The 13,436-nt window shown below is 43.0% G+C and overlaps 1 protein-coding gene across 4 annotated transcripts in view; it reads right to left on the minus strand.

Annotated features, from left to right (window-relative positions):
* Nucleotides 1-13,436, minus strand: part of HGF (hepatocyte growth factor) — a 212,316-nt gene that overhangs the window by 84,088 nt on the left and 114,792 nt on the right. For all 4 annotated transcript variants that reach the window (XM_029616760.1, XM_029616759.1, XM_029616762.1 and 1 more), the window contains 2 exons: nucleotides 7,759-7,886; nucleotides 5,497-5,599 (listed from right to left, as the gene is read on the minus strand). In XM_029616760.1, coding sequence (XP_029472620.1) covers nucleotides 5,497-5,599; nucleotides 7,759-7,886 — 231 coding nt within the window. The remainder of the gene's footprint in view (nucleotides 1-5,496; nucleotides 5,600-7,758; nucleotides 7,887-13,436) is intronic.

The following is a 13,436-nucleotide window of genomic DNA, read 5'->3' on the forward strand; positions in this document are numbered from 1 at the left end:
AAACACTCAGAAAATACGGTAAACATCATCCATCAATGTCTTTTAAACGCACATCCAAAAAATAGTTTTGAGCATTTTCTTATATTTATTAAGACATTTCAATACAGTGAATAAACTCAATAAAACCTCAACAACAACAATATTTAGCATATTTTCTGAGTATTTTGTTTCATTTTATTCTTCAATTAAAACACAATTCATGGTGATTTCTTATACATCATTTATTTATTTATTTATTTATTTTAATTTTTTTCTATACCGGCATTCGTGATAATATCACATCAAGCCGGTTTACAGTAAACAATGGGGTGATAATATGAACAATACAAAATATAAATGCAGTTACAATAAACAAGGAGTCGTACAACTAGGAGCAAGAAGAAGAAAAGATAGTAACTTTAACATAGTGTGTAAACCCGTAGAATGGTAAAATTTCCAATAATGGAAGTGAGTGATTTACAATGAATTGTTCAGTATAAATATGTAGTTTTTAACAATAAAGAGTAAATCATAAGTAATGAAAATTCTGAATGTTTATAATGCTTAGGGGTAGGTTACCAGGATGGTTATAATAAGAAAGATGTTGCTTGGAGGTTGAATATCGGATAGAAATGTTTTTAATCTGAGTCTGGGAAGGCTTGTTTGAAAAGCCATGTTTTAAGTCTTTTCCTGAATGTCAGTAAGCAGGGTTCCTGTCTAAGTTCCGTTGGTATGGAATTCCAAAGAGTGGGTCCTGCTGTGGAGAAAGCCCTATCTCTGTAAGTTATGTGGAGGGACGTTTTGGAAGGCGGTACTTGTAGAGACTCTTTGTAGAACTCTCTTATGGGTCTGGAGGATGTATGCTTTATGAAAGGGATTTGTAGGTTGAGAGGAGCGATTTGTTGTATGGATTTGTAGATTATGGTGATTGACTTATAAAGAATTCTGAAATGGATTGGCAGCCAGTGTAAATCTTTAAGGATTGGGGAGATGTGCTCTCTTCTCCTTGTATTTGTTAGAATTCTGGCTGCCGTATTTTGAACCATTTGTAGCGGTTTGGTGTGAGCTGATGGGATACCTAATAATAAAGAATTGCAATAGTCTAACTTGGAGAAGATTATTGCTTGTAGGATAGTCCTGTAGTCATGGTTGTGGAACAGTGGTCTTATTCTTTTTAGAACATGTAGTTTATGAAAGCAGTCTTTAGTAGTTTGGTTTATGAAAGCTTTTAAGTTAAGCCTATTATCGATGATTGCGCCCAAATCTCTTACTTTTGTTGTTTGTAAATTAGTTTGAGGAATTGTGGGGGTGTGGCAGATCTCAGAGGATATGAGAAGGAGTTCCGTTTTTGAGGAATTTAGGATTAAATTCATACTGGAAAGGAGGGAGTTGATTTCTTGCAGACAATAATCCCAAAGATCGAGGGTTTTTTTTAATGGATTCTTTGATTGGTATCACAATTTGGACATCGTCGGCATAAAGGTAGTGTTTAAGGTTCAAGTTGGTTAATAGCTGGCAGAGAGGGAGGAGGTAAATGTTAAAGAGGGTGGGTGAGAGGGATGAACCTTGGGGAACTCCTTGAGATGAAGGGTAGCGTTTAGATTCTTTGCTGTGAATTTTTACCTTGAAGCCTCTGTTTTTTAAGAATGAGTGGAACCAGGATAGTGCAGAGTCTGTTATGCCGATGTTCAATAGTTGGTTTAGGAGCATGGAGTGGTTAACAGTATCAAAGGCGGCTGAGAGGTCCAAGAGAATCAAAAGGTAGGACTGGCCTTTGTCTAGGCCTAGGGTGAGGTAGTCTATTAAGGAAATTAGTAGAGATTCTGTACTTAACGATTTCCTGAAGCCATATTGTGAAGGGTAGAGAATTTTGTGGTCTTCCAGGTAGTCTGATAATTGAGAGTTAACCAGTTTTTCCATGACTTTAGCAATGAATGGGAGGTTTGAGATAGGGCGAAAGTTGGAGGGGTCGTCTGGGTCTAACTTTGGTTTTTTTAAGAGCGGTTTGATTGATGCCATTTTGAGGTCATCAGGGTAGAGTCCTTTAGATAAAGAGCAGTTGATTATATCTGTCAGAGCTTTGGATATGGTGTCCGGAATAAGGAGGAGTAATTTGGAAGGGATTTGGTCTAATGAGTGTGTCGATGGTTTCATATTTTTCAGTATTCTAAGGATCTCTGAAGTTGTAGTGGGTTCAAATGAATTGAGTGAGATGTTTTTGTTATGGTGTATAAAGGTACTGTGAGGGGAAGAGGTAATGAGCGAATTCTTAGAAAGAAGGTTGGCTATTTTGTTGTTGAAGAAGAGGGCAAGCTCCTCTGCTTTTTCTTGGGCTTTGTTAAATGGAATGTCAGGTATTTGGATTTGAGTTTACATGTTTTGAATGTATTTTGGTGCATTTGCGTTTTACAATTTTTAGCCAGATTGCAAAATGCCATATGATAAACAATCCCATTGCCTATTGACCAAAATTGTAATTCTGAATCGCAAAAGCTGTATCATTCTCTCTCTACTTTGAAATCCATTTCAATCCATTGGCTTTGTAACTTACTTAAGGAAATGCTAACTGAGATTTGCCCTGAATGTAATACACCTGACAGAGAAAGATACAGACACAATCAAATCTCAAAAAGTAATCATGCAAACAGGAGATTGGGTTCTGGCACATCTGGAACTGAGCAAGCACATTCATGTGTCACAGATCACGTAGATGTCTCACAATGCCACAGGTGGTTTTTGTACCTTTCTGTCGTACAGCACATGTTCAGAACAGCATTTCTTTAACCCAGATTTGAAAATTCCAAAATACTAAAGATGCATTAAGGTAGGGGGCAAGAGTCACAGGTTCTTACGCAGATAAACGTGTTTCCTCATGTAAACCTTTGCTCTGAATGTTGCCTCCTCCCGTTAATGCCCGTTTCCCAGCCTGCTCCTCCAGGAAGTGCACTTCCGCTGTGCAGGTGATGAACGTGCAGGCGTTTGCTTGTCCTGTAAACCTTTGCTCTGAATGTTGCCTCCTCCCGTTAATGCCCGTTTCCCAGCCTGCTCCTCCAGGAAGTGCACTTCCGCTGTGCAGGTGATGAACGTGCAGGCGTTTGCTTGTCCTGTAAACCTTTGCTCTGAATGTTGCCTCCTCCCGTTAATGCCCGTTTCCCAGATGCTCCTCCAGGAAGTGCAGTTCCGCTGTGCAGGTGATGAATGTGCAGGTGTTTGCTTGTCCTGTAAACCTTTGCTCTGAATGTTGCCTCCTCCCGTTAATGCCCGTTTCCCAGCTGCTCCTCCAGGAAGTGCACTTCCGCTGTGCAGGTGATGAACGTGCAGGCGCTTCCTCATGTAAACCTTTGCTCTGAATGTTGCTCCCGTTAATGCCCGTTTCCCAGCTGCTCCTCCAGGAAGTGCACTTCCGCTGTGCAGGTGATGAACGTGCAGGTGTTTGCTTGTCCTGACTGGCCCAGCAGAGAGCAGCCCTTATTGATCTGGGTATTTCTACCGCACCTCAGGCTGTGTTCCCCGCCGGTTCGTTGATTTATTATCTGGGCGCCCCCTGCTTCCTGGTTTCAGTCCTTTATTTTCCTAGTTGCCTGCATTACTTCCTTGCCTGCTATGGGATTTCTGGGACTGTATTTGCTGATCGACTCTGGTTTCCTGCTGTTAAGGTAGAGTGAGATGAAGCTAACCTCGGTCCTGGTCTTTATCCAGCAGGCGTTCCCAGCAGCGAGCCCCGGGATCCCCAGTTCAGAGGGGATCCCTGTCCATGTTTCAGCTCAGGGATCCCTTGACACCTGCATACTTTTGCCTTTGAGGGAAAAGGGGATGGGGCCTGATCAGGGAGAGAATTCATGCTTGGTGGTTTCATTTCCAAATCACCACACAGACTTTCCGGTGCTTACTCTGCACCTACTCCCATGCAGGGGAACACAAATATCTGCTGTGTTCATGCCTCTAAATTTTCAAAGGCTCCCCTTATGAAAAGTGGACTTAAAATCTTACATGAGCATAAAAGTAATTGAAAATTAATTTAAAGAATTTTCCTCTTTGACTTGCTCAATGTTTTGGGATGGACCACTGGTGCACATATTCAGAATGAGAATGGCTTTTCTTCAGCACTCTGCTAACTGCACATTAACAAGGAAATGTTATCAGACCTATAACTATGGTGACAGTGAAAGATCAGTGACAGAAACTGCAGCAGGCATAAAGCCAACAAGGATTACATCAGAAACGTCAGATCCTAAGGGCTAGATGTACTTTACAGATGTGCTAAAAACAAAACTGGCAACAAAGACCACAGCTTTTTGCTTTTGTAATAAAATGTTGCAGAAAATATGTTTTTTCTGGGAATAGTTGTACTGTGTGGTGAGCAATGAAACAAGAGAAGAATGGCCAAATTTACCTAGCTCGCTACATTCACAAGCCATTCATCTTTTCAGTGTTTAAAATGTAGTAATTGGATAGGGAATAGGAATGGCGCCAGTGCTGAGGACCGGCATTTGATTGCCCCTGGACTGCTGGGGCTGGGGTTGTTGCAGAGTTGGTGGATGCACACTCATACTAGCCAGGCTCAGAAGGAAGTCATGGCTTGTGGCCCTAGCCAAGGACTGTCACCTTGATGCTGGGCTAAGTTGGAAGGGGATAGAAAAGTAAGAGAGAATGTCCTACATAATTACAGATGAAGACTTCTGGCAATGTTTACAAATGAGCTGGAAGCCTACGAGCCAGGAGGAATTTGTTGGATCCTCTTGAGAATATTTTTGCTAATTTAGGTCTGGATTTTCTATCTTCGCAAAGTTTTCTGAATTGCGTGGTAACGGGGGGGGGGGGGGGCAGGGGGTGAAGCGGGGGGCGGGCCTGCGAAAGCCGGCAGCGATTGCACCACCGCAGTGTTATCGCTACCAGCTTTTGCACCCAATAGCGCCGCCGTGAAAGGTGGTGCTATTGGGCGCGCTATGGCGGCGATAACGGGTCTTACCTTATCACCACCAGCGAAGTTTCCGCGGCGTCTGCCCTGACGCCTCCCCAACTCCTCCTCTTCCGGTCCTGACGCCGCCCTGACTCCGCCCCTATCTAGCTATCTCACGCGAAAAGAGACTTTTCGCGTGCGATAGGGATAGAAAATAACCCCCTTGGACTGGTTGCAGATATGTTAGTGGAGATTTGAATTTTAACTTTGTTATTGATCATTTTTCATGACTGACAAGAAATGAGTATACTCACATACTGCTGCCACACATTTCTGAATTCAGATATCCATCCCTACTGTGACTTATTAGAAGCATTCAGGACTGGAAGGACCACTAATGACTTCTGAAGGCTTTCTCCCACCTTGCTTAGATTACAGAATATGCAGACATCTCCCAAATGACATTGCAACAGCAGAGCTGAGCACATTCAGCTCGCATCAGAGCACTACTGACCCTTGTAGAGCCATCATGTACTGTATCCTCAGTCCACATGCATACATCAGAGCAAAGCACACGCATGTGCTGCACACAGTCACCTTATTCACACTAATTTCACCTTTTCAAGTCTTCCATATTCTTGTCCCACATTGCACAGGTCAGTTTAAATCTTGTAGTTGCCACGTTCCCCTTGTAACTGTTCCCATTCCCATAATAGCAGTCTAGAAATAAATGCAGAAAGGATAATTATGCAATGGATCCTGGAAAGTGCATGCATCACAAATACTGTAAATTAACATAAAGAGGCAGCAGATATCTTGATGAAAGAATTCCTTCAGTATCGCTGGAAAACTTGTTCTTTGCTAGAGGTGATCATAGTGAAGAAAAACCAAGGAAGCCACAAGGTTTGCTGGCCCATGGACTTTCAAGCCATTGAAAAAGAAAAGCCCATGGCAGCTGGTGGGTAAAGCACCCCATGTACCGGAATGTTCCTGCCCTAATCCTACCCCTACCCCTACCACTGCCCCAGTTCCCTCACAGTGGGGCTCGGGGGGGGGGGGGGGGATTGTCCACAGCGACAGACTGTTTATGGAAGACCAGATAACTCTCTAAGGGCCTCATTTTCCAAGACGCTCGCACGCAAAAAGTCCCTTATTGCGTGCGATACCAGGATGGGGGCGGAGTCGGCCCCGGAAGAGGAGGAGTCGGGGCGTCACCGGGGCCGACTCTGCACCGACGCCACGGACAGCGAAAAGGTAGGTTGCCCCCCCGCGTTTCGGCCCCCCTCCCCTCATCTTCTAAAGTATCGCAGGTCTGCGATACTTTAGAAAATAAGGCCCTAAGACCCTGACCGCTCTAGGAAGACATTCCATAATCCTAGTGCTATAACGGAAAAGCCACACCCCCTTATATGTTGTAAAACAGCAACACTTTTGGAAGAAATGTTTAAGGTGATCAACTTTCCTCGTAAATAACCTGGGTCTTCATCCTTCAGGTCTTTGACAATTTACATACGAATTTTAAACTTACATTGGAGACAATTCAGATTACTCGGGCTAAGGGAGACATGATCCCTCTAATGCACCATCTAAGACGCTGGCAGCCATGTTTTGGACATTAATTATCTACAAATCTTACAATTGGAACGTTTGATGGAGTTTTCATGACTTAACAAATAAGTTTGCTTGCAAAACTGGTTTAACTTAAGCACAGTTTCTCTGCCTCTGTTATAAAATAACTTGACTATTGCTACAGAATTAATTCTGTTTGTATTTATATTAAAATTATAAATAGATAATAGGGGTGTGCATTCGTATTGAACATAAATGTAAAACGCTACTTATTTATTTTTTTTAACTTAAAAAAGTGATGAGACATAAACGATCGGATTTCCAACTTATTCAACATAGCTATGTTGAATAAGTTGGAAATCGCGATTGTTGATCCAAAATAAAAATTTAAACCCCTCACCTTCCTTAATCCCCCCCCAAAGACTTACCACAACTCCCTGGTGATCCAGCGAGGAGTGAGGACGCCATTTCTGAAATCCTTTGCAAGGAGCACGTGACGTCGGCGCCACGTCGGAGTGACGCGGCGTCACGTGATTCCCCGCGGGTTCGCGCCGGAACGCTCGCGGGGTCGCTTCCGGGATCCTCGTTCGGCCCAAAAGGAACTTTTGGCCAGCTTGGGGGGGTCAGGAGGCCCCCCCAAGCTGGCCAAAAGTTCCTTTTGGGCCGAACGAGGGTGCCGGAGGGAACTCGTGGGGAATCACGTGACGCCGCGTCACTCCGACGTGGCGCCGACGTCACGTGATTCCCCGCGGGGTCGCTTCCGGGATCCTCGTTCGGCCCAAAAGGAACTTTTGGCCAGCTTGGGGGTGTCAGGAGGCCCCCCCAAGCTGGCCAAAAGTTCCTTTTGGGCCGAACGAGGATCCCGGAAGCGACCCCGCGGGGAATCACGTGACACCGCGTCACTCCGACGTGACGCCGACGTCACGTGCTCCTTGCAAAGTTGGTCAGAAATGGCGTCTTGACCCCGCTGGACCACCAGGGAGTTGTGGTAAGTCTTGGGGGGGGGGGATTAAGGAGGGTGAGGGGTTTAAATTTTTATTTGCACATATGGACATATACTCAACTCATTGAATTCTGTTTATGTCCATATTGACCGCAAATGGGACCCCCTTTGGACATATGGACATATGAACTTAAACTTTTGCTCTGCACATCCCTAATAGATAAGTAAAATCACACAGCACTTCTGAAACTATAGCTCCTTACTGACTGTCTGATCACAAGTAAAGAGATAATTGTTTCAGCTATGAAAATTGCAATTGTAGTCACTGCTTGCGAGGGATTTTGCATACAGTCTCCGCATATATTACCTTGTCCAATTAAGACATCGCACTTTGGGATTTGGGAGCAATACCCAATTCGGATATTGGGGTGAACAGTGAAACACCAGAGTGACTCTGCTCCATCTGGATTTCGACAGTAATTTTCACTCAAATCCCTATAAAACAAACATGGTTTTAAAATTGGGTGCAATCTCTGTTGGAATAATTTTGAACATACATTTAGAATTATGGCATCGAAATATAACTTTTCTTTTGCAAATAGCATTTTCAGGCATGGTGAGGTAGATATAATAAAATCCATGCTATGATCGGAGTTAGATTTTAGGAAGAATTTATTTAATTAACATGTTAAAAAAAAAAAAAAGTGGTCCCTTCAGAATGCAGGAAAGTAATGACATGCAAATGGACCAGTAGCAAAAAGTAAAAGTATGCTAATTAAATAGCTTTCTTTTTTTTTTTTTTTAACAATGCCATTTTGCATGTCATTACCTGAAATCTATGATAAAAATAAAAAAAATATTCTCTGACCTCCGTCCCTCCTGCCTTGGCCCGATGTGGTGAGACCAGGCCAAGTGGGTCAGCCTGGTAAGTCCTCCTTCTCTTCTGTCCCAAACGTGTCAGACCTCCTCACTCTCACCTTAAAAGAAAACGTCAGGCCATGCAGGGTCTGATCCGGATTGGATCTGATGGGTTCCCCCTCTCACCTTAGAAAAATAAACCGGGCCAAACAGAACCCTTCCCTCTGTCCTTCCGGATTCTGAAAGGGATTGGCTAAGAGTAGAGGGCTCAGCGAGGGAACAGCTCTGCCAGAGAGGTGAGGTCTTCTCCAGCTGGGGTTCCCGGGTGGGTTAGGGGGAGATTTGGAGGGCTCCCTCTGTTTTGATGGGAAGGAGATCAGGACAGAGCCGTGGCTTAAGGCATTCAAAAAGGCCCTGAAAATGTATCTTTTTTCAACAGTAGTAATTGCACTGCCATATTTTTTTGTCCATTGTTTGTATTTGTTTTTGCTTCACTTATGTTTTACAGTTTTTGATTTTATTATGAATGTCTCCACTTCTTTGGAAACTGTTTTGAAATATGATGATTTGGTGGTATATACATTTTAAATAAACTAAACTAGGAGGGAGTTCTGGAGGGTAGGAACTCTGCTCAGCTACATTTATTTATTTAAATTATATTTATTGGTTTTTAATCATATACATGAATTAAAGCCATGAGAGATGAATGATCATGAAAAAAATAAGTATTTATATAAAGCAATATTACAAATCATAATACATCGGTCCACATATTCATAAGGGGGAAAAGGAATAAAAAAACCAGATACGAAAACAGGATGTTAAGTGCTCCCACCCAAGCAAGGATTAACTACTTCTTCTTGCCCCTCATTCTACCTTTCCAGTTACAAATCACACAGTTTGGAAGCCTGGAATGCCCTTCCGGAGGCGATGGTGAAGACAAAAACAGAGAAAGAATTCAAAGGGGCAGACACTGTGGGGTAGATTTTATAAATTTGCGCGAGCGCGTACTTTTGTTCGCTCACCAGGCGCGAACAAAAGTACGCTGGATTTTATAAGATACGCGCGTAGCCGCGCACATCTTATAAAATCCAGGGTCGGCGCGTGCAAGGGGGTGCACATTTGTGCAACTTGCGTGCACTGAGCCCGGCGCGCGCTGCCTGTTCCCTCCGAGGCCGCTCCGATTTCGGAGCGGCCTCGGAGGGAACTTTCTTTCCTCCACCCCGCACCTTCCCCTCCCATAAGAACATAAGAAATTGCCATGCTGGGTCAGACCAAGGGTCCATCAAGCCCAGCATCCTGTTTCCAATAGAGGCCAAAACCAGGCCACAAGAACCTGGCAATTACCCAAACACTAAGAAGATCCCATGCTACTGATGCAATTAATAGCAGTGGCTATTCCCTAAGTAAAATTGATTAATAGCCATTAATGGACTTCTCCTCCAAGAACTTATCCAAACCTTTTTTAAATCCAGCTACACTAACTGCACTCACCACATCCTCTGGCAACAAACTGCAGAGTTTTATTGTGCGTTGAGTGAAAAATAATTTTCTCTGATTAGTCTTAAATGTGCTACTTGCTAACTTCATGGAATGCCCCCTAGTCCTTCTATTATTCGAAAGTGAAAATAACCGAGTCACATCTACTCATTCAAGACCTCTCATGATCTTAAAAACCTCTATTATATCCCCCCTCAGCCGTCTCTTCTCCAAGCTGAACAGCCCTAATCTCTTCAGCCTATCCTCATAGGGAAGCTGTTCCATCCCCTTTATCATTTTGGTTGCCCTTCTCTGTACCTTCTCCATCACAACTATATCTTTTTTGAGATGCGGCGACCAGAATTGTACACAGTATTCAAGGTGCGGTCTCACCATGGAGCGATATACAGGCATTATGACATTTTCTGTTTTATTAACCATTCCCTTCTTAATAATTCCTAACATTCTATTTGCTTTTTTGACTGCTGCAGCACACTGAGCTGACGATTTTAAAGTATTATCCACTATGATGCCTAGAGCTCTTTCTTGGGTGGTAGCTCCTAATATGGAACCTAACATCGTGTAACTACAGCAACGGTTATTTTTCCCTATATGCATCACCTTGCACTTGTCCACATTAAATTTCATCTGCCATTTGGATGCCCAATCTTCAAGTTTTGCAAGGTCCTCCTGCAATGTATCACAATCTGCTTGTGATTTAACTACTCTAAATAATTTGGTATCATCTGCAAATTTGATAACCTCACTCGTCGTATTCCTTTCCAGATCATTTATAAATATATTGAAAAGCACCGTCCAAGTACAGATCCCTGAGGCACTCTACTGTCTACCCTTTTCCACTGAGAAAATTGGCAATTTAATCCTACTCTCTGTTTCCTGTCTTTTAACCAGTTTGTAATCCACGAAAGGACATCGCCTCCTATCCCATGACTTTTTAGTTTACGAAGAACAAGGGCTAGTATTGGTAAAGCTCCAGTTGGCCTCTGTTCATCATCCCACTCTGCCTGCCAATGGTGGGGACCCATAGGTCCCTGCCTACGGGTTGCGTCAACCCCCATCTCAGCCCAAGAGTCCACCTCCGGTGCAACAATATCAGATAATGGTCATGCCGTGAAAGTTCAGTACATGCCTTGGATTATTCATGCAACTTTTGATGTCACTTTGACATAGTGTTAGAAAGTTCTTGCCACTTCTGATGATGTCTACCCATATGTTTCATTATAATTGATTAAAAATCCCCAATTTTGGAGCCCAAAATAGGCTGCATTGCTGCTCCCATTAATTTTAATGGGAAATGAATGAATGAAGGGAACAAATAAATGGAAAAAAAAATGTCAACTGAAATGAACAAAATTAATTTTGGTGACCTGCGAAACAAATGCATGAATTGTCAAGCTCATTATTATGTTCTGCTTTTCCATCTGTATTTTTCCATATACGTTTTTAGCATGAGTTTTTGTCCATTTCCACATATAATGATATATCTAGTTAAAACAATGAGTCAATTGCAAGATTGTTCTCCCTTTATTTCTTCACTTTTTGTGTTTCTTCTCATGTGGTGAGTTGTATATTACAGCCAATGCCTAAAAGGAATAATCTTGCTTTTCCTTTATATGTGTTTACTTCTAGTATTGTTTATGTCCAGTCTGCTATCACTCACTGACCCAAATCAAATCATTGCATTGCTTGCCCAATTGACAGCAGCAGGAGTGACAGGAATGAGAAAGATGCATGGTATCTCTCCTTCTCTAGGACTGCTCACCCTCAATTGTTTCCTTCACTGTTGCTCAGCCACATTTGTTTTGCTGATAAATATAAATACAGAGGAAATTGAGACTTCCTTTTTATCTGTATCTATATTTAGCCATGAAAATGGAAAACCAGAAATTTTAATTACAAACAAACCTAAGTTAAATTATGCTTTTGCTGCCTGACCTGGTAAATATTCAGGACTAACAGAAGATCAGATGCACAAAGGAACGATTAGAATACTTAGCATTATTTAAATAAATGTGTGTAGGTTTTCCATTCTTTGAGGTAAAAGTTGAACATCTTATTAGCTGCTTAGACACATAAAATATTTATTTTATAAAATAGCATTATAGTCCAGACTACTGATAACTTCTGAATACAGACAATGGCTTAATGGCTCACTACAGTTATCTATGAACTTAATTGTTCTCAGATAATTCTACCTCAGTTGTCAGTAGTGTGGACTATCATGCTATTAACACTCTGTTTCCATACCCTATCTGGCTAATTCTGTATCTGGCATCCCCCATTCCCATATATTTTGCACACCTCTGCACTTCATTTCATACATCTGACAAATTGAACTATGTCTTCCAAAGCTCATGCCTCTATATAAGGTGCCCACCACTTTGTTTACTTTTGCTACACCAGACTAACTTGGCTAGCCCTCTGAATACCTGTACAAAATTATTATTTAAGATCACTAAGGGCCTCATTTTCAAAGGAGTTTACCGCACACGATAAATTCGCAAATCGCGATAACAGCTGTTATCGCGATTTTGTCAGGGGGCGGAGTTTATGCAAAGCTATCGTGTGCGGCGAAACAGCCACAGTGTTAGCGCGGCTGCTATCGCGGATAATAGCTACAACCCTGAGATTTGCATTACAGGGCCACTAAAGGGTTATCACAGTCCACAATAGTCCCAGACACCCTGTTTCACAGAGAGAGAGAGAGAGAGAGAGAGAGAGAGAGAGAGAGAGAGAGAGAGAGAGAGAGAGAGAGAGAGAGACTTACTATAGTGCCTATGCCCTACACAGGTATTTGACTCCCTATGGGAGGGCCACCTACTAACTCGGGGTGGGGATTAGGTATGAGCGTCGGGGGTTGGGGGCCACTTTCGCATTCCACATGAGACCTACGGACAGAACAGTGGTCTCTAGTGCAGATTTGCTGGCCGTCGGAGTGAGGATGCTCACTCCAAGAAGTGGTTTGGGCAACGTTCTCTCCACCTAGCTTGATGGACACTCTACCTGGGCAACAACAAGCTAGGTGGAGAGAATGTTGCCCAAACCACTTCTTGGAGTGAGCGTCCTCACTCCGACGGCCAGCAAATCTGCACTAGAGAGCACTGTTCTGTCCGTAGGTCTCATGTGGAATGCGAAAGTGGCCCCCAACCCCCGACGCTCATACCTAATCCCCACCCCGAGTTAGTAGGTGGCCCTCCCATAGGGAGTCAAATACCTGTCTAGGGCATAGGCACTATAGTAAGGCTCTCTCTCGCCATTTGCGAAAACATCGCGTGTGGCGATGTTTCCCCACTGCATGAAAGAAGCCTCATTTGCATTGGTAACACCCCCTACTGCGTTACCAATGCGATATTGGAAAATGAGGCCCTAAGACACTTACTGGGTGATCATTTGTTTACTGAATTTATATGCACATGCACGGTTAGTATCTTGTACCTTCCCCAAAGAAAAGACATAATATCAAATGAAAACATGGGTATCCCAGGCTGTTCAACTCACTCCACACCCATCCTCTTGCACAAACGAAAACACCACTGTGAAGAAAAATACTGACAAACTTTGGGGGTCAAAGGCCACAGCTTTATTAACATGCTGTACCTGAACAAATGGCAACAATCCCACCATTGTTTGTCTGAGTATTCTGCCATGCCCAAGTAGGAGATTCTAACCTCTGGTCACCCAACATGT

Source organism: Rhinatrema bivittatum, chromosome 9, assembly GCF_901001135.1.
Source record: "Rhinatrema bivittatum chromosome 9, aRhiBiv1.1, whole genome shotgun sequence".
In the NCBI taxonomy this organism is placed as follows: domain Eukaryota; kingdom Metazoa; phylum Chordata; class Amphibia; order Gymnophiona; family Rhinatrematidae; genus Rhinatrema; species Rhinatrema bivittatum.